General features: G+C 42.6%; 1 protein-coding gene across 25 annotated transcripts in view; it reads left to right on the forward strand.

Annotated features, from left to right (window-relative positions):
* The window catches only part of CALD1 (caldesmon 1), a 245,624-nt gene that overhangs the window by 173,852 nt on the left and 49,351 nt on the right, over positions 1-22,421 (forward strand). For 3 of the 25 annotated variants that reach the window (XM_005288052.5, XM_065567251.1, XM_065567278.1), the window contains exon 1: positions 6,699-7,563. The exons of the other annotated variants lie outside the window; for them this stretch is intronic. In XM_005288052.5, coding sequence (XP_005288109.2) covers positions 7,517-7,563 — 47 coding nt within the window. In that variant the 5' untranslated portion in view covers positions 6,699-7,516. Of the gene's footprint in view, positions 1-6,698; positions 7,564-22,421 lie in introns of those variants that run through there. 25 annotated transcript variants of the gene reach the window in all.

Here is a 22,421-nt window from a genome sequence, read left to right on the forward strand (position 1 = left end):
TTAGACAGATCCAGGGATTGGTAAGTGAGTTCAAGAGTTAGGACAGAGATCAGGATGCTGGGGGAATTGCTGAGAGAAGCGAGGTGGTGGGGGGCAATGGGGACAGGTATATCCTCTCATATACAATGATCTACAATGGATTTGAGTGGAACTGAATGTAAAACTAACCCCTAATTTGCAAGGTATTTTTGCCTGGGTTTAGCAATCCAACTTCTGTCAAACTCAGTAAATGTCATATTGATTCAACACCAGGCCCTAGTTAGAAAACCTGGGATGGGGGAGGTAAATGTTGAACAGAACAGCTCCTCTTCGTTATCATACGTTACTACAGGAAACGGACATACAACAAAAAACCTAAACTAAGCAAACAACTCCTCACCTCCCCCCAACAGCAAACAAATAAGCAAAAGCCCCTCATGTATTGATCATTCTAACCAAAATCATCCCAGGCTGCTCTCTTGTGGAATGTTTTCCATTGGCTGCAGGCTTTTGAAGGAAAGAAAAGCGAAGAATCCTCTCCTGTCTTCAATTAAGGTTGTTAATGATTAACAGAGTGCTCCAGTATGTGTGGTGTGTTTTAATTAAATCAGAGGAGACATGATTTGGACAAGATTTTTGTTTCATTTTGAAAGTTATTAAATAAACTGACAGTGTTTGCTCATTGCAAGTTCCTGGGAGCATCCGGTTAGATAGTAATCATGTGCAGCTAGTGAAATAATGCTCATTCCAAAATACCTAAGGATAATAACGGAATATTAAAAAAAGATCACTCCAGTCACTTTGGGACTGAGCCAATCATTAAGTGACACAGGATCGTGCCTGGAGGCTCCAAATTTGACATATATTTAAGCTGAATGCAATAATATTATAAAGAACAGTCCAATCTGCATGTCTGCTCTAGATCTGGATTTTGAATATCCAAAGTTGTTCAGATCGGGTCTTTTTTGGGGGGAGAGGGATGGCTCATTATAAAGATTGGGGGCAAATCCTCAGAGTTGTCAGAAATCCATTGACTTCACCAGAGCTATCATAGTTTGTCGATGTCTGACAGTTTACGCCAGCTGAGGATTTTGGCCCCTGGGTCATTTGCAAAATATGGATCTGTGTCTAGGTTTGGATTTTGTCCACCCCAAAAAATTCAGGTTTATTAGGATTGGGGGTTTTGGTTCAAAATCATCTCTAAAATATATCATAGTATGAATTGTGCTTCTCATTCCAAATTTGGGTCTCTCTCTCTCTCTCTCTGTGTCACTGTTTAAATCTGTTGTTCCAGCTGTGAATCATTGTTTTAAAAAAAAAGCAAACACAGCACTCAGAGTAAAACTTCAAACATAATGCTATCATGGTCATTTGTTCCCCTTCCCCCTCCATTAGGCTTTCCCCCCTTGTTCCAAAGGGGGAGAAAAAGGACATCAAGAGGGGGAAAAGCCCCCTCCCCCCCAAAACAAGAACAACAACCCAAGAAACAAACATTTTTTGGTTTTTGGATCATAGCATTTTTTTAAATAAAAGAAAATGGAAAATTCCATGAAAAATTTCAAATTAAATAATTTTTTTCTCTTTGGAAATTTTTCATGGAAAATATATCGCATTTTTAGCCTCTCTAATTTTAGCTATTTTGTTCAGAACAGAAAACATTTGAGAGTTCACACACTCAGCTGGCTCCTGCAGCCAGGAAAACTGTCACCTACGTGATATATGTGCAAACCTAATATATTTTGCTTTGTGGGAACTCCACTAGAAAATAGACAGTTTTTCTACAAAAACAAACTCTTTTATTTACGCTGGAGCTGTCCCCATAGGCCTGTTTAATGTGTACTTAGACTGGAAAAACGATGAACATCCCAGTTATTGATGCCTACTATAGTATATCAAGACTGCAATTTTTCTTGTCTCTTGTAAAATTTCTTCCATACTCTTTGTAAGGGGGATGAAGGTGGATTCTTTCAGGTGGAGGAGCCATGGAGGGGGGCCCAATCAGCAATTCAACATGCTGTATGATTACTAACACACAATGGCAAAACACCTGGGATACTCATGCCAATGTTAATTTTGAACTCTTTGAAATGCATATTACTTTGGTCTTCATTCTGATTACATATAATTATTTGCACCGTTCCCAGGAAGCCTCATCCATATGCATAAGGGCTAGGAACAATCTGGCCTCTTTAGTTTTGCTTGAGTTCAAACTCAGTAAGCACTTTAGGACTTGGGCCACTGACTCCAATGAGGATTTTACCTGAAAACACTGTGTAAAACTGATGAAGGGCTTCCTGGTTTTTATTTTGACAGTATCACTTTATTGGTGTGTAAATCAAACTCCTAGAGTTCACTAAGCTACAATGGTAACTCTCCGAGGGGAGAGAAGGGGGGAAAGACACACTTTATTTTCCATTTCAGATCAAATTACCAGAAGATAGCACCAGCCCAGATGTTACATGGATACCATTGCTGTAGTCCTAGTATTTTGTTTTTTTTTTATTTTGAAAAAAAAATGAAAAGATGAGATAAAAGACAAGAAAAGATTTAGTGGAAATAGTCTTATGAAATATTATGTTCTTTTATTTCTGGATTATGCATTGCTTCACAAGTAATGGATAGAGAACTCAAACATTGGCAAATATGTTTTTCTCATCAAACTTAGACTTACAGTGGAAGTTCTTGTCCATGCAAGAGACAGACTAGTATTAACTTCTCAGAAACTGAGGACAGATACCTAAGGTGAAATTCATCTTTGTTCAGAAAAAGACCCACTTATAGACAGTTCATGACTCCAATCCCACATGAGCCCTGAAAATAGACCGTAAATGGTGAGTAGGCCTTGTATGGGACCTCATCACCTGGGTGAATTTTATCCCAAGGGGCTCCATTTTCAAAGGGGCCCATCCTAAACTCTAAATTTTCATGTTTGGTTTTGGGCAGGTGGTTCCATTTGTCCATTAAGTAATTAAACGTCTAGCTACATGATATGTGTGTGCAAATTCTGTTTGGATGCACAAATTCTATTACTTGCACATGCAAATGTCTATGAATGCAAAACTGTGTGAGCAAAACCGAGGCCATATTCTAATATTTGGCCCGAGTCCATGGAATTCCATTTGCATGACTGTGTGGTTTTTTTATTGATTCATGTCACTGCACACATTAAAAATGCATATGTGGAGCACTGATGTTTACAATACTCCAAGGGGGTAAGGCTAAGAGTAACGGTAAGAAAAGGAAAATATGAGCTTGCTGTCAGAAGACGTTTCCCATCACTAAGGTCTATTAGATGGCAGAATAATTATCATGAGGAAGTTGTGGAAGCTCCATCACTTGAGATATTTTAAAAACTGGACTGAAATCACTGGAGACTATATATTTGGTAGGGGATCATTCTGCACAAGGTGAAGATGGACTAAATCAGTGGTTCTCAAAGCCGGCCCGCCGCTTGTTCAGGGAAAGCCCCTGGCGGGCCGGGCCAGTTTATTTACCTGCTGCATCCGCAGGTTCGGCTGATCACGGCTCCCACTGGCTGCGGTTCGCCGCTCCAGGCCAATGGGGGCTGCGGGAAGTGGTGGCCAGCACATCCCTCAGCCCGCGCCGCTTCCCGCAGCCCCCATTGGCCTGGAGCGGCGAACTGTGGCTAGTGGGAGCCGCCATTGGCCGAACCTGCGGATGCAGCAGGTAAAGAAACCGGCCCGGTTCGCCAGGGGCTTTCCCTGAACAAGCGGCAGACCGGCTTTAGGAGCCACTGGACTAAATGACCTAATATCCTTTCTGAGCTTAGTATCTGTGAATTAGTCAGTCAGAGACATTACATGTGGGTTACACAGGGGTGGCATAATATTCCAGGAATTGCTCACTGACACCCCAGGCTCCATAGGACCTTCCAGGAGGGTTGAGTGAGACCTTTTTCCTTCTGAGGTAGATAAATTGAATTCCATGCAGTTAACTGTGTTGGGGTCTTTCGGCTGAGACCTTTAAAACCAAGCTCTTGCCGCTCTGTGAAGTCATGAAAGACATTATGGCATCTTTCATTTTCCTGGGGAGTGAATAGTTTAAAAATATTCTTCAAACAAGAAGCAGCTGTTAATGTCATTCCAGTGGATTTTAACAACAAACACATTTTTTTTCCTGCAAAATGCCAGTAGCTTTTAAAGGGTTTTTACAAATCCACTCTTTTCTGAGCAGTGGCACACAGGAAGGAAGAAGGCGTAATTAGGTATTCAGTATCTCTGAAGCAAGTCGGCTGCATTTCTAAAAGCTATTCCCATTCCCATCTCAAAGTTGCCTAATACTGGGAAAGGAATAAATATCAAGCTACTGAAACATTTAAAAAAAAAATCTAAAATGTCCGATGGCCAAGTAACAGAGCGAGGCTAACGGGCAGCTCGATGGCAGATGTAATCCAGTGTGGACACATTGAACTCCTCATACTCATTTACTGGGTTCTGAATTAACTGTAATCTCTCTGGGAAAAGACCTGGGTGACAGTCTGATCAGCTCATTGCAAACCTCTGCTTAACACGCAGGAAAGGTAAGAAACCAACCAAACAAAAATGTTAGGTTCTTCAAGTGGCCGCTGTCTTTTCCCACTCTTGGGATGCACCAACAGTGCAACTTAGCTCGGTGGAACCTTCTACTACCAGTGCCCTTTGGGGTGCTCCTGGGCCCCCTCCTACCTCTCTCCTCACAGTTTCGAACGTTCAGAGGGTGGGACTGTGGCAGGGAGGGAGGGATGGTGCCTCAGTTTCTTCCAACCAGCCAGGAATCTCATTGGGTCATTTAACGGGGATCCTTTGGAACAGAGCATTCCTAGTAGCCTTCTTAGTTTAGTTAAGTTTGAGTTCATTCTTTTTCTTTGCCTTGTTTCTTGACTAAGGATCTTTGTGCTCTGGTCATTGGTTCAGATATGTCAGAACTGAAGACAAGGAAACCAGATGTGAAGAGGTGCACTTTTTGCCCTGCCATTTTCCCTGTTTCGGACGCACATACGTGTTGTTTGAGGGAAGGTCCTTTTCCTTCTCATTGCTTCATATACAGCACCTTCATCCTACAGCCAGAAAGGGGCACTGGAATCACCTCAAAGCTATGCTACTGAAGGAAGCATTAGTGGTGAAACTTTCCAGCTCTGAAATGAAGGGCCCTGTAAATACTGGCAGAACAGCGCTGCAACCTGACCCACCTCTCCCAAAAAAGGGCTACATACCTTGCACTCTGAGAGAGCATTAGCCATCCGTTAGACTGTTTGTCTCTTACCGAAAAAGAGTAAAGGCCAGGCAATAACATCCTAATGCCTTCCTCTGTAGGTTAATCTCTGTATTGATACCTCTTCTGTTCCTCTTCCAGAAAAGCTTAGCGATCACTTAACTAGAGCGAAGGCTGTTTCCATGGCCTGTCTCAGACATATTCTCATATTAGAAATCTGTAGAGCTGCTACTCGGAGCTCGATGCATACTTTCACAAAATATTATTATTCCTTAGATCTGGCATCTGATCACATGCATAATTTGGTATAGCAATATTATAATATTTATTTAACTAGGCCTTCTCATCCCAGTGACTGAAGGGAGGAGCACCACTTGCCAAACTCCCAAGTGTGGGAATGTGTGGAGGCTGCTCAAAGATGAAATGAAGATTACTCACCTGTTACTAAAGTTCTTTGAGATGGACTCTGCACATTCACACTCACTGCCCATGATCCCCTCTTCCTTGGAGGCATTGGAAGGAATGGGGGTGGTTCGGATGCCATGTGCTCTTTTTTAGAGCCCCTCCGCCTCCCCACTGTAGAAATGGAATTCAATGGTTTCACCAGCCCTAATAATAAGTTATATAGAACTTTTCAGCATGAGGGAATACACACTGTGGCCCAAAATTTCAAGTGTCTGTATACTTTGCACACATGCAGTGCCCAGTGGAAGGATAAATGAATCAGAGTTTTGTGCACATAGACGTCAGCTTGTGCATGTGCATTGGGAACTGAGGGCCAGAACTTCAACTGGTGAAAACAGCTGTAGCTCCACTGAAGATGTCAGCTCCCTCAGTTTATACCAGCTGAGGATGTGGCCTTGAGTCTGCAAAAAAATCAACCCTGTTGGTTATATTATAAGACTCACCCAACCATCTTTAAATCAGAATGCAACAGCTGTTCCGCACAGATAATACTACACAATTAAAACTGCAGAGGGAATTTTATGGAGGCAGAATATAATTACCTGGTTTGAAATTTGATCAGCATGCAAATTAGTACCACTACACTCGTGAAAAATGGGGTGGTATATTTTAATAACTGCAAGTAGTTAGAATGTCGATTTTGTGTCCCGTTTGAAAGACAGCACTTCCACTAGCATTATGCAGGGAGGAATGGTTCAGTGTATACTCAAAGGTCAGAGTGCCACCTACTGAATCAACCTCACTAATTCTTGAAGCACTATTGATTCTCCCGGGAGGCAACCCATCCAAGTATTAACCAGCACCAGCCCTATAGTTTATGAGATTTGACAAGATCACAGCCTGGGGTAGAATGGCTGCAGGATCACACAGTAAGTTGTTTCAACATGTTCACAGGCTGTGTACTGTGTTAGCTTAGAAGGTTATGAGAACCGAGCATGTGAAATTATGGTAAATGATGGTGTCTCAATTTATGACTTTGTTTGCATGTATATTCCCTGTGTCATTCACTGGATAAAAGGGCAGAATGCTGAGGAGAGTCTGTTAGGTTAGATCCCACTGCAGTCACATGTTTACCTTGGTCATCACCAACTGAGAATGTGGTGGTCAAATCCTGACATCAGCAGGAACTGTGGCTACTCCACACCTCTCAATGTTTGTCCCAGAGAATATAGAACTGCTTGGAAACGACCCTCTGGCCTTTTCAACTGTCCGATCCCCATTGATCCTTTAGCGTTTAGACTGGACATGAATGTTTACACTTATGTATTTATACAATGATTTGTGATTAGCGGGGAGGCTAACATGGACCCTGGTTTTATAGTTAGTTACATGTATTCTCCTCTACACAAGCTCAGTCAGCTGGAATCAGGTGTTTGTTAATAAACACCTTTGCGCTGTATATCTAATTTCAACTCCTCAGTTATCAGCAAACCTGCGGAAACACTAGCATTCCTTGTGAAAACCCTAGGGAAGACTAGCATTTGTTTACCAGTTACCTTATTACACAGCAGCTGAGAAACCTGTAGGAATTTGTCACTGTAAGTATTAGCCCCAGACATCACAAAGGGGCTCTATTAGAGAGAATAAGGTAAAAAAAAATCTGAGCTCATATGATGATAGTGCAGAGGGACCCAGAGGATATAGGATAGATAACGAGCCTGGTAGTGGGCAAATTCAGACTGTTGTCATAGTGCAAAGGGGCTGACCAAATGGTTAGCCTGTTGGCTGGAAAGAGCATCCAACAAGCCTCACGTTCCTGAAAGGATAATGACATTTTTACTATCTCATTCCACACCCTGATCATCCGTCCATTAGTTCACTGAAGCTGGCAGCTGCTTGCACTGACTCATCCATTACAGACATGATCAGCAGATCATACTGCAGGCAGAACTTGTCAAGTCTCTCCAAGTGAGTAACCAATTTATTGTGATATTTGTGTGACTTTTAGCTCCTCGGTTTTATTTAGGAAATGTTTTGTGATTGCGATGGGAGAGGGAGAGCTAGAGACAGAATAGGTTGCAGCGTGTTCAGGAGTTGGTTGAGTTTAGAGTAAACATTGGATGTGTACAAAGTTTTATCTGTTCTTTCTGCTGGACAACACTTTGTTGTAAAAATATCCAGTTGGGCCCTTTCCTCGCCTTAATTGCATCTATACCTGTCTTTGATCTCAAATGTAGAACTTAAATCGCTTTGCTTGGAGGCAGTAGACAACAGAATATTTCTCCAGACAGGTTATTGATTAAAGTTCTGTGGCTAATGAGAAGTTTGCAGAAGTCACAGTTTATGTGAAAGCTGATCATTGCCTAATTCTCTGAGTAAATAACAGAGCCTTATGGCACAATCTGTCCCGAAGGTGGGAGGTGTGGGAGGGGAGAGAGTGAAGAAAATCAATTAGATGATATGCTAGTGCCAAAGAAATTGTCCAAATAACATTTCCCAAGATTTTGTTTGTCCTGTATTTTGCCTTCTCTTAGTTAAATCATAAGGGGCCAGTAATGGGTCTCTACTTACGTTTGGGAAGTGCTGTGAATTAGTGCTATATAATGCTTTGTTTGTAACAATATGAGCCAAGGTTTTCAAAAGTGAACAGTGGCTTTGGAGGCCTCATTTTTTGAAATGCCCAACACCATAATTGTCGGAGGGTGGTTGGTTGGTACCTTTTGGAAATCAAGCCCTTTTAAGATGCATCAAATCAGGCATGCATTTGATACATTTGTTCCAGCATAGCAATAAGCCAGATCCTGTGGGTTGAACGTGGCCTCTTTGTGCTGCCGCCTCGATAGAATCTTTCCACAGAACCAGCCTGCCCTGCTGTGTAAGGATCACCCCCATCAATGGCATAGAGCCAGTATAGAAGCCTCCCTCCTGACAGTGTAAGAGAAGTGGGTGGGCTGCACGTATGCTGCATTTTTGGCACCATTAGGAGCCCATGTAAATTTGAGCAAACCCGGGGTATTGTTATGTACTGTGGGGAACTGGCCATGCATACAGGGACCCTGCATTGGAGAATGCAGAGGTGAGCTTTGCACTACCTTTGCACCCCTCCCCTGACCTACAGAGTGTGCGGTTCAGATAGACACCAGTATATAGATTTTCCTGCCCCTGGGGAAAAAATCAGCAACATTATGCCTTATGCGTCACTGGCCATGGTAAGGCCCGTTTAAACTGCCAGAGCATTATAATGGGAGGTTAGTACCAACGAGTATTGGCCCATAGAGATTAACACTGATCATGAGAATGGGGAGACTGCAAGTGAATGTTGTGAATTGCCTGTGTGTTTGATTCTTCTCTCACCCACTCTGGTGTAAATCTGAAATAACTCCATTTATGTCTGTAACCCCTCTGCCCGTCAGAGTTGGCAGCAACAAGGGCCGGGGTCAGTATCTAGGGGTTCCGTTTCAATAACACAATGCAAAACCGGCTTGAGCCCCCACCCAGTGACCTGGGACAATTACATACCGTCCCCCTGGGCACCTCTAAGAGGCAATACTTCCCCTCTCACAAGCACGGAGTCTGAGTGTAGCAAAAGCCTTTTAATAAAGGAGGGAAGCAATGCAGCATTATGTTGGGGAAACACCACAAACAGGATTCGTAACACCAACCATGAGCAAAAGACCCACACCCAAGTAAGTTTGGCAGTGTCCTTTTCCCCTCAGGGTCTTAAGTCCAGCAACCCAATAGTCACCCCACCCACAGTTTCTGTCCTTGGTCAGTGCAGCCCCCTCAGAGTCCAGAAGTTCATCTCCAGAGTTTACCTCCCAGCCTGGGTGGAAGTGGAGGAGGGTATGGGGGGCATCTTACATGCTCCGCTGCTCGGGTCGACAGCCGAGTGCCACTCCTCTCCATGGGGTTCTGCTGCAATCTTCACCGCCAGCTGCGTCTCGCCGCCAGCCGCCCTGCTATCCGCTCCACTCACCACGCCTCTCTGCTAGCCGCCCTGCTATCCGCTCCGATCTCCATCAGCCGCCCTGCTATCTGCTCCACTCCCCGCTAGCCATCCTGCTGTCCACTCACCAACTTGTCTTCAGCTCCCCCCCCACACTTAACACAGCTCTCAGTGATTTTAGCTGGTAGTAGGGGGAGCCTCAGTGCTGGTGCACCACTAGCCCAAAGTATGTCTAATGGTTAGACCTAGGTATCAGTAATTTCAGCTCTGCAGCATGTATCAAGACTTCTAATAGAGCCAAAATTAGCTCTGTTATTACACACTGGAGAGAGGAGGGGGTCAAAGTAGTGTTTGGGGCCCACACTACCAGGTACATATACCCATCCCTCCGTTTCTCAATTCACTGGGCTTTGGAACCCATGTCCCTTGCCTAGCGAGTGCTGCTTAGTTGAGGGGAGTCCCTCCATCATAAAATGCCAAGTATAGTTCTATGGTCCTTGATTCACATAACCAGGATAACAACCCTTTATTACTTCTGCCCCAATAACAAAAAGACTGGGGATCCCACAGCAGCCAAAGTGACCATTTGGGCAGGCAGTCCCACATGCTAGGCAGGGTGGGTGTGTCCATGCAAACGAAATCAGCCCCTAAAGTCCTTTTCCACAGCTCACCACCAGATGTCAGGGTAGAGCTCATTCTGACTCTGATTACATGTCAATGGAATTATGCCTATATGAAATCGGTGTGTAAGGACAATCAATCCCTCTGTGTTTAGTGTATAGTTTATTGTGTTATTGGTTGCCCACACTTTGAGATTGAGGTATTCTTTTCCAAGTTTCTATATCAGTACAGATATAGATTGACAACCAGAAGCAGTTTTCCTCACAAGCAGTGGCATTTTGTTTTAGTGAACTAAAAATTGTGGCCATCATTTTATGGTGATTGTTTTGTCCACAAAGCATCTTCATGACCTCAAGCTAACAGTGAGGAAGACATTTTTACCCTTACCCACAAAGTATCAGTCTACTCCAAAGCACTGTTTTGTGTCTTCATTTTGAAATTCCGCCCCTTCTAAGGCAGAGAGTCAATATAGTCACTCCAGGTTCTCATACTTTGCCAATACATCTCAGTATACTTGGGGAAAAAAGGAATATGAAATTTTTTATAACTTTGCCCAGTAAGGCTCTTCAAGGGGGGAAAGGGAAGCTTGGCCTTCTCTGTTTTGAATCAGATACAGTATGATCTTTTGCTTCTTGCAAATTCACTCTGATGGTGTCTTTACATATCAGTTTCACTACCTCCTTTAAGATGTCACCAACCTGCACAGCACACTTGTAATACTCAGAAAAATAGATATGCTAAAATATATTCTTGATATCGTATTTATTTTGTTGTTTCTAAGTAAACTGGATATAATCCTTTTAGCATTCAGCACGCTGAAAATATAAAGTAGAATCTTTCATCAGAGCCAATGATGACTTGAAAATATGGAAACCTGGGTAGAAACTTCTTAGTAGGTTCTTAGGGTTGAATCCAACTCCACTGAAGTCAATGATAATCCTTCCACTGATATCACTGAAGGTTGGACCGGGCCTTTAGATTATTAATTCCTCTGCATAGGACCTATGCTGTCTGCCAACAGGTCACGGATTTAGCAAATTTGATTTTTGCATTTGATACATGTTCACCAGATGATTTCTAAGAACAAATTTCAGCCCAGGGATTGTTCATGAGCATTTGTTATTTGGAATTCACTCTTCAACATTTGGAATCAATCATTTAAATGATGAGATATCATTTCTGTTCCATACTGAATGATCATGCGAAGAGTAAGAGCAGTGCTAGTAGAATAAGAGAGTCTTCAGGGAGCAGTTGAGATGCTGGAGATTGCCATAATGCTGTCTTTACTGCTTCACCCAGGCAATGGTGACAGCAGTAACACGGTCTACATCACCTGATAAGTAGCATAATCTGAAATCCTGGGTGTAGGATCACTGCTGCTGCTCATACTGATCAGTTTTATTAATTCATTCATTTTAAATCACTCACTTCTTGCTCTCCCTACTTCCCCTCATTCTCACTACCATGCCCACAAAGACAATGGCCTGAATTCTCATTGGACTTGAGGCCCCTCTACATCACTTTGGCAGTGTAAAGTGGGCTTACTGTAACTGAGACTACATCTACGCTGCAAGCTAGGGATGAGAATCCCCTGCTTGGGTACACATACCTGCCCTAGCTGTCGTTGAGCTAACGCTAGTAGAAGTAGCAGCATAGCCACGATAAAACTGGTAGCAGCTGCAGAGGCACAGCTGAGGCGTGTGGAGAACATTACGCACCGGAAGCTCGATGAGTGTTAGCGCAAGTATGGGTACATGAGCAGGGAAATCACCCCCAACTTGTAGTGTAGATGCAGCCTGAGAATCAAGCCCAATATATAAGATGGCCAGATGAGCACTGTTGACACAAATATGCTTGTTTGCACATGGCCAGTGTTTATTTTTACTTCCACATGTTGCAGAAACCACAATAGCAATTCAGGTTCCCACAAATCATGAGGAGTCTAGGGCCTTAGGGTTTTAGCTCAACAGGTCAACAAGGACAGTGACTAAGGACTTGCCCCAGCCAAGATTTTGTAGCTGGGTTTAGAAACTTTCGAATTTAATGGGGTCAGAGAGATTTACTGGAAGATCTGAAGTATTTTTTGGGTCAGATCACCAACTCCTATGGGAAGACTTGAGAGAGGAGGACAAAGAGGAAAATTCTGCAAGGTTCAGCTCCCAAAGGTTTCCCTGGCTTATTCCATCAGAGGAGGTCTGCTCCACCACACAATAATCAGGGGGTTGAGTGGCCAGAAGATGTAACTTCCCTGAAATCTGTATGGATCTGGGGGATCTGCTAGAGACTGGAACTTGTATACAGAGGTCCTGTGCTTCTACATTCGCTCCAGATCTTCATGGTTGTCCTTCATGGGAGGTGGATTGCCAGGATTACAGCCTCTGTCTGTATTAATTGTCTAGAATACAGCCTATGTTTGTATTAACTTTTGAGGTGATTTTTCACTGGTTGCATTAGGAATGATGTTCATTGTGAACCTGCCTGCCATATTTCAGTTCCCATCCTTTCTCAACACACAGGTATAGATTGAAACTCTTTTTTGACAAAAAATTTGGGTTTCAAAAAAACAAAATTTTTCATCAAAAGTGTCTGTTTTCCTTGGAAAACGTCAACTTTTAATTAAAAATCAAACACCCAAAAACGGAAACATTTTTATTTGGCAATGCTGCCTTGGTGCCTCATGGGAAATGTAGTTCAGGTGCACATGCCTGCCTTCCCCTCTATGAGACAGGTTTAGATTTTTTACCAATCTAAATAGTCCACGGACACCCGCTTCCCCCCTGCCCTGTTGTGACTAGCTCTACACAGATCCAGTCCATGGCGCCTGTGGCAGTATAGGTGATAGTGCCATGAAGACAGCTGAGCCACCTTTCCCCCCTCTCTTCCATATGGACAGGGGCAGATCAGGGCTTGAATCATGTGTGGGATGGTGTGGCCTTGTTGCAGCAAGGATTCATGTTCCCTCATTTCTATGTTATCAAGCAGCAGCCTACAGGGTATCGGCTTCACTTATCTTGGGATCAATAATGACCTTTATATGTACGTTTGCCAATATAATGCCCATATACATGCAAATAGTAAGAAGGCCAAACATTGCTGTGTCAGTAAATAAGCATCCACTCCCTCTACTATGCGTTACTAATGGTGGTATCATGCTTCGGGGTGCCCACAGAGTAGCAAAGGGTTTCAGCTAAAATGATCAACAGAGAAAGAATTCAGTAGGATTCAGAATTCAGACCCCATTGAGAGGAACGGGGCGGTTTCCCTTCCTCACAAATGTGCAAAAATAGTTTGGTTTTATTCCATGGGCTACATTCTCCATCCTGTAGTGAAGAGAGGGGATACGGAGAGGTAGCTGAGGCTCCATGATCCTGGTCAGAACTTCCAAGGAGCCCCTCTAACTTACACTGGTGGCACAAGGTCCTTCAAGTGACCTTGCACTGGTGGAGGATTGGGCATAGCAAAACGCTGTTCTGCCATGACCTTCCCTACCCCCTGCTTATCCCTGCCCAGACTGGCAAGCTTCCAACTCCCCCTACCCCTATGCACAAGAGGCAGCTGTGCCTGGTCCACCAGTAGAAGCTCCCCTATTCAAGGAGACTTCTCTGCTGACCATTTCTGGCCAGTTTACCTCTCCTTCGTTCCATTTGAATGGCACTTAATGGACTAGAGAATCCAAATCTATATGTTTAAAAAACAAACAAAAATAACTCTCCTCCCCAGGGCTAATAACAGCAGCTTTTGAATATTAAAACTTCAGTTTAAATACCTGTTACTTTTCATTCCTTTTTACGTTTAATTTCCTTTGCACCGTGAATTGGTTTTCCTTGCTTTTCTGCTTTGTTTTACTATCTGGTTCTCTTTTGCACTAACATTTCTGTATCTGTTTTCTTTGGGATTCCAACACAGGAGCCTCTTGAAAGAGAACATTGATATTTCTTTTTCATGTATATGATTTTATTTTTTAATGGCTCTGACCCTGAAAACTCTAATGCTCGTGACTAATCCTATTTACTTAATTAAGGTTACTTGTGGTTATAAGCGTTTGCAGGATCAGGGCCATATATAAAAGATTTAATAAATTCTTCATTCATCCAACCCATTGTTTTCATTTTACAAAAGCTATGATAAAATGTGGAGCCCAAACTAAGTTGATGCTGTCCCTTTAATTTAAGACTCAACCTTTTTTTCTCCGCCGTTGTTTAATTTTTTTTAGTTGCTTTTTTTTTGTGTGCTGATGTGCAGTACATATTGCTAAAGCAACTATTAGGGCCAGAGCTTTACTGCGTGGATAGTGTCCTAATAAGGGAAGAAAAACAGCCCTTATTGATGAGGTAAGAGAAATCAGGCAGTGGATAATTTTTTTGCTGATTGAGAAGGATAAGGTGTGGTTTGGCAGGTACTACATTGGTTTGGCTAGTTGCTGACACAGTTTGTCTCTTTTACAGTTCAAATCCCTTGCAAAGCAGACAGTCAGGAAGAACTTTTTTCTTCTTTTTCTTCTTCTTCTCAAAAACCCTTAGCACGGCCATAAAATCTCAATGTGGCACAGCCTGAATGTGGTAATGAGAGTTTAGTACAAATCTAACAGTGGTGTATTGTAGTCACTTCTGAAGAAAATCTGGGTCTAGCTCAACGGACATGTTTAAACATAATTTTCCATGTGTCTCATTACATAATCTAATGCATCTAAAGTAATTTTCCAAGCTGTCAAATATCAGAATATTCATGCTCTAGTCAGAGAAATTACAGCCCAATTTTCTCCATTCCCAAATCTCTCTCATCTGATGGGAAGTCCATACTTCAGACTGCAGCCACTCTAGTCAGTACTCCAGATTGTGCAGCTGTTGTTTTGGGATTTTTTCCCCCCAAATGCTTTGAAATGTCACATTAATTAAGTTCAGCATTTTCAATAACAAGTTAAGTATTTAGGTCCAGATTCTGTACTCGTCCCAGTATAAATCTGAAGTAAGTGGCGTTACTCTTGTTTAAATCAAAACTGAAGGCAGAATCTGGTTTCTACTGTCTTTTCTTTTTCTGTCTCCATTTGTTGCTTGCTGACTGAAATACTGAGCCAAGTCTTTGGCCCCTCTTAAGTCCATTTTGTATTGCTCCAGCAGCACAAAGGGAGCTTAAAGTTGTTTTAAGGCAGCTGTTGAAGATTTCTCTTGTGAAGTAAATCCTGATTTGGCTTAGTCCTGTTGGGTTCTGGGAAGAGGGCGGGCACAAGCCCACCCACAGGAAAGGCTCCTGTCCCAGCCTAAGGGGATGAGCCACTGAGCCCAGGACTCAAATAAGTACAGGGGACAACAATAGAGAAAACAAGGACAGGTGTGAAGGTCAAAGCATCAAAAGTAGAGAACCAGAAGGGGCAGGGACGGCTCTATGTTTTTTTGCCGCCCCAAGCACGGCAGTCAGGCGGCCTTCGGTGGCATGCCTGCAGGCGGTCCGCGGTCACGCGGATTCAGCAGCATTTCTGCGGGTGATCTGCTGGTCCCACGGCTTTGGCGTACCCGCCGCCAAATTGCCGCCGAAACCGCAGGACCGGCAGACCTCCCGCAGGCACGCCGCCGAAGGCCACCTGACTGCCACCCTCACAGCGACCGGCAGGCCGCCCCCTGCATGCGCTTGCTGCGCTGGTGCCTGGAGCTGCCCCTGAGAAGGGAACACTGAGCAGAGAAGCCTGGAAAGTACCCACTGCTCCTCAATTGTGTCAAGGGAGCCAGTGGACTGATTTGGCTTAGTGACAGAGAGGTCATTCTGAGGTGGACTGAGAGTGAGGAGGGGGTATGTTAGGGCAGGTGTGATATTCTCACCAATGTAGTGTCCCCTTGACTGTTACATGCCAAATTAGTGCAACTCTAACTTGCTCCGGGGGCCTATTTATCTGCTGGATATGGGGCTGGACATAGAAATGGCATAACACAACCTATTTGCTCCCTCCGCCTCAGTACACCAAGCTTTGTTCTGGCACACTTGGAGACCTAGCCTTTTGCATTCAGGAAGAATAATGATTCAAGTAGTAAATGTCTAACTTTCACTGACATTTAACTTTTTGTTTTGTTTGAGAAAAAAGCTTGATTGAGTCTTTCAATCCCTCACAATGTGTTTTTTCTTTTGAATTTAATAAATCTACAGGACATATCCTGTTATGGTGAGATTAGTTTATTATAGGCGTAGGATGTGAAAGATAAATTGAGATGATAATAGAGCAGAAAAGAAAAATACACAGTCGCTATAGCAGGGAGTGGTGAACCGATTTAGATAAAGTGAGAGACACACAGAGTTAGGAGTGAGTTACTCTCCTAACACTTTGCTGGGAGCTGTATTAATGGCTATAGAATTTAAAACTGAATTGCAGTCCCTTATGGTTGCCGAGTAAACCTTTTGAATGTGAACCGAAGCACTACTGTCATCCTGAGTATCCTGAGAGCTCTCAATGGGGTGTTGATTCTCTAGCCTTATGATGGACTCATTAAGTATCATTAACTATTTTAATATTGCATCTTTTTAGCAGGAACATCCAGCTTTTCTGGGATTGTGACCCTCTTTTCTTTTATAGTCTGACAATAACAACACACTCCTTCACCAAAACCCAAACCTTTCTTGAGGTTCAAGAGTTTGGCTATCATCTTTCTTCTCTTTATTTTTTATTTGGGTCCACCTACTTTTTTCATATTTCTGTCTTAACCAGAGCAAGAAATATTTGAACTCTCATGACAAAGCCAACTCCAACAGAATGTGGAGCACCAGTCGGTACAGTTAAACTTCTGACCCTGAACTGTGAAACATTTTGAGATTATTATTATTATTTATTATTCATTTGTATTGTGATAGCACCTTAGAAGCCCCTACTTGTCAACCAGGACCCCATTGTGCTAGGAGCTGTACAAACATGGAACAAAAAGATGGTTCCTTCCACAAAGAGCTTACAGACTAAATAAAAGGTTAACTCCTTGCTGATCAATAGAGCACTTTGAAAAGTTATATACACTTAAACAACAACAAAAACAAAAAGATTTGGGGACAGTTCTTTAGCCCATGCTGTGGTAAGCTGTGGGTACTTGTTTTGTCCTGAGTTTCTATGGAAAGTGAAGGTGTGTCTTAGAGATGTGAGATAAACACATTTATGAATACAGGATGCAAGATCATGGCTTCTGCTTGGCTCACTGTAGCCAAATTGCCTGTAGGTTTTTAGCCATAAAAGTATATTACGTGTTTCTGAACAGGAGGTTTTGGCTTGCCAATTCCGTATGCTTTATGTTCAACCCTGGAGTCATTTGGGTACAATTAGAGCAGTACCTTACTGGCGCCATTTTCATTATCAACTCCATTTTCTGAGGGATTCGCCTTTATAACTCAGCAGTGGGAGCTTGGGATGAGCAAGATTCAAAAAGCTCAGTGCAGTTGAGATAAGTGTTCAAAAATTGTACAGATCGCTCACATGTCAAAACTAATCTCTGTAACAGCCTCAGTTGAACCATTAACATATATTTATAAAGTAGGGGCCCAGTAAAGATTTGGAGGTTCGGTTTGACATCGCTTTGGCAGTCCCCATTCCCTCTCCATGACAATCCAATTCTTTTCCATGTACAATGGCCTCTCCCCCATAAGAGGCCCCTTCCTTGGCTTTTTCTCTGCCACGCTTCTGCCTTTCTCCCCTTTTGACTCCCTCCCTTCTACTCTTCTCCTGCCCCCTCCCCCAGGATATTCTGAAAAGCCCTAATGGGTGGCATCTCTTTTCCCACATTCTGATTCTCTTGAAAACCTCTCACCAGTTTAACTTAGCGTTAGATATTAGCTACACTTGATAAACAAGCTGAAATATTTATCATATTTTTGCCCCTCTGCTGAGCTATAGCAGATGCCCAGGGCCTTGCAGATTAGTTTCCCATTGGATGAGAAATCACTTACCCAGACTCTGGGTATATTCTTAGTGCAACTTGTTTTCTTTACACGTATGCACCAGTCCTGGAATAGAAGTGGTCACAACCACCATGCAGGCAATCATGTCTCTCAGGAATCTCAGCAGAAACATTGATGCCCAATTCTCAGGGCATAATTCTGCCTCAAAAATTGACTCTAGTTAAAGAGATTAAGGCAGAGAACAAACTCTCTTGCTGCTTGTCACAATTCACCCCTAAGAATCTACATAACAAAACCTACAACACAGAATTTTCTTTCTAAGACTAAAAATGTGTTCACACACTATACAACCTTGCAAAACTTCAGGTAACAGTGCTATCTCTTGACTGCTGCCATCTCTCTCTCTCCCTCTCTCTGTCTGACAGTTCTCCAGCTTTATGATGCTCATTGGGACTGTTTGTGACCTGAATAGTCACTTAGGGCCAAATTTTCCTCTCCAGTACAATTCCTTGTAGTTCAACTGAGTGCAGTTATATTTGAGAGCAGAATTTGGCCCCGTGTCTTGGACAGCCCTCGCTTAACCCTCTTCTGTTTGATGATCCAGTTCCAGGATCGCTGTTACAGGGAATCCCTTTGTCTGGTGGTGGTACAGTGGGAGGAGGAGGCTGTCTAGGTGGCTCGGCAGCATCCAGTACTGTTGGCAGCATCCATATTGGGCCCCACTGCCACTGAGTTAGAACTAGGATTGCTCAGGAAGTTCAACAATACTTAGCACGTATATTGCGCTTTTCATCATTGAAGTTCTGTACAAGTGTTATTTAATTATTTACGGTGAGGCATATTCTGCCCTAATTTACATCTGTGCAATCTCACTTCTGCCAGTGGGATTGCATGAGGTGTATATGAAAACAGGGTTTGACCGTTGCGTCCCAGAATTTGGCCCCTCTGAGCGTGAAGGATTTTAATTCGGTGATAACCTGGGCCATTAAAAGGCTGATACTGTTGCTGGGCTTCAAAGGTAACGGGTGTCCATCGGGAAGGGAGTTTATTAAAGGATCATAAGGGTGGATAAAGAAGCTAGAGATGCCTATTGAAGTGCCACGGGAAAAGGAATAGCAGAGACTACTTGTGTTTTGCAAGAAGAGAGAACCAATGAAGAAGGAGGCAGTAGCCATTTTGGGATCAGTTCTCTTTAGGTACAGGAAGGGAGATACTGGAGCCTTGGCTGAATTGTCCTGAACCTTTAAAAACAATTGTGTGAATGTGCTGATGGAGTTTTGGGCAAAGGTTCAGAAAGGGATTTTATTTTATCCGAAGTGCCCAGCCCTAATGCATTCACTTAGCTCTGTGTATTAGCAATAAAGCATTTTATGTGGTATAGAGCGGTAAGGTGGTAGAACCTATAAGTACATTCCAGCAGATGAGCTTGCATGAGGAAGATATTTTTCACAGTCTTTTACTTCAAGTAGAGCTGGACTGGAATTGGATTTTCTGTGTTGGGGGAAATTCTGTGATTCCAAAAAACTTTTCTGTTTCAAAATGGAACGCAAACAAACATTTCAAAATTTTCCATGAAAAAAAATTGAAAAACAAAACAAAATTGTTTTGGGCTTGATCAAAATGTGTAGTTTCTATAAAAGCTAAATGTTTCATTCTGATTTTGAAGTTTTATTTTTTTTAATTACAATATAAAATGAATATCTAAAAGAGAAGTCATTTTGAAATGAAAAATCTAAATATTTTGTCCTGAAAATGTTGAAATGTTCCATTTCAACAGATTGAAAGGATTCATGTTGGGGTGTTTTATCTAATGACATTTTGTCAAAATTGACGTGTTTCTTCAAAATCTTTTGCTTTCAATGAATAGACATTTTCCTAAGGAAAAACATTTTGCCAGAAAATATCCAACCAACACTTTCTTCAAGCTTTATGACAATAAAAGTGTTTTCAAATTAAATTATTTTACTCAAATCTTTCTATGCAGATACTGGTGTGGCCCCCACCAAAACATTCTTGGGAGGTAGAATTATTCCCATTTTCAGATGGGGAATTGAGGCACAGGGAAATTAAATAATGTATCCAGAGTCACACAGGAAATTTATGGAAGAGATGGGACTAAGTCTAGATCTCCTGAGTCCCAGTGCAGCACCTTAACCACAAGAAAAGGGTCCAGTTGAGCTAAAACAAAGCCTATCTTATTGCTATGGTTTGGAGGATTGCCTTTCCCAAAACTCTTTGCTTAGGTAGAGCACTGCTAACCTCAGTATTTCTCTCTGTGAATAACATTCTCCTAAAATCCCATCTATTGTGTGAAAATCTTCCTTGGTCATCCCCTGGATGTGGGTAACACCCTTCACTTTTGCAGTGTTGGTGAGACAGAACTATGTTTTTGCCATTTACCTCAATTGTGCTACAGCCTTGTGAAATCCAAGATTGCAGCACACTATGAGAACTTGGCTAAAATACGGTTTGGTCCCATCTACCTTGCAAGACTGGCATGTGTTAAAGGAGAACGATGTTGTGACTGGGTCTTCCAGAGTGATAGTTTCCACAGTGTAGGTGGGACTGAAAGAATTAGAGTTTTGGCTACTAATTTCTCCTTGAGCCATTATTTAGAAGCTGTACTTCAAGAACCCAACCTTTTTCATCAGTTCAAGTGTGGGAAGCAGCAGAGTTTGGCAGCAAGTTAACTTCCTGTCAGTTGATGGTAGGGCAGGGTCTCTCCACCCTATCACACTAGCTTTTTTCACACACTCAGGCAGTACCATCTCAATCTATGTCACAGTGCTTCGAGGAGGCGTCAGATTGTGCTGAGGCACGCTGAGCCTCTGGCAGCCTGAAGCATCTTTGAGGAATCATGGCTTGGAGATGCCTAACAGCAAAGGAAAAGGTACAACCAGCTCCTTTCCCACTCCCCAGCTCCCACAAAGTGTTTTAAACATTGAAACTTCTGATTAAAAATACCTGACAACAGAAGATATTAAGTAAAAAAGTGCCATTATGACATGGCCTTAGGCTATTGCTTGCACAGAGAAAAGCAAGAAAACTTTGCCTCTTTGTTCAGGACTCTGCCAGTAGAGAAATCTGAGAACAATCTGCTATCCCAGTGGATATCATATGTGCTACAATACCCAGGCTCAGTGATGGCAGTCAGTGCAGGATAGTGGTTAGAGCAGAGGACTCGGAGGAGGCATTCATCCAATAGCTTCTACGATTCCCATTTGAAGTCAATGGAAAGACTCACATTGATTTCAGTGAGCTTTGGATCACATCCCTAAGTTCTGGCCTCAGCTATACCACTTATCTGCTATGTGGTCTTGGGTAAATCCTTTATTCCCCAGTTTCCCTTTCTGTAAATTGGGATAACAGTACCCATCTTGCGGAGTACACAAGGCTGTTATGATGGTTAGTTCATTAGTGTTTGTAAAGCACTTTGAGATTCTTTCATGAAAGGAGCTTTGTAAGTGCCAAGTATTAATGTAACAATGATTGGGAAATAGCCATCACTCTGAATGTTCATCCTGGGAATTTAATGGATTACACCAGGAGCCTTGGCACTTAAATATATTTTGTATTTAACAATGAATTTTCAGTTACTGTTTCTTTAAAATGTGAATTCTGTCCTGGTGAAAGGGCTCGGGTTGCAATGCCTGTTTTTCTACAGAACATGTACCTGCAGCATGAGCAGTGGTACCACAAGCTTCTGCTACACTAGTCTAACTAGCTCATGTGCTCCAATCACTATTCTGGAGTGATCATTTGTAGGGTTTAGAAAGTAGCTCATTCTCCAGCCATATTCAGTCCTCTGTCTCTCTGCTGATATTGCCAGCTGGGTAAAAGTGAAAAATGCAGTATCTGGGTAACTTGCCTATCTACTGGGCTGGATCCAGACAAGTACCATAAGATTCCTAGGTAAGGGTTAGGTTTCAGGACAGGAACAACAGAGAAGGCTGGGAGCAAGCTGAGCACAGCAGCTCTGAGCTGCCAGTCAGGCAAGAGAGTAAATGGATGTGGGGAATAGAAAAGTATGCTGCTGAATTATGAACAGGGCTTCGTGAATAATTTGTAATGAAGACGTACTCAGTGAATATTGCACCCTTTTCTGCTCAGAAAGAGCAAATTTTTCAAAATAGCCTGAGTGACTTAGGGCTTGTCTACATGGTGAAATTGACCAGCTATTGTAGACTAAACTATTCTGCAATAGGTATTCCAGAATAAACACCCCACATGGACACTATTCCAGAATAAAAGTGATTTTTTTCCAGGATAATTACTCTCTTTTAGAAGTGCACTAATTTTTCCAGAATAAAGTGTCCACACGGGTAGCTAGTCCAGTCAATTTTTCCATGTAGACAAACCTCTAGGAAGCTACATCTCATTGAAAGACAATGGAACC

Source organism: Chrysemys picta, chromosome 1, assembly GCF_011386835.1.
Source record: "Chrysemys picta bellii isolate R12L10 chromosome 1, ASM1138683v2, whole genome shotgun sequence".
In the NCBI taxonomy this organism is placed as follows: domain Eukaryota; kingdom Metazoa; phylum Chordata; order Testudines; family Emydidae; genus Chrysemys; species Chrysemys picta.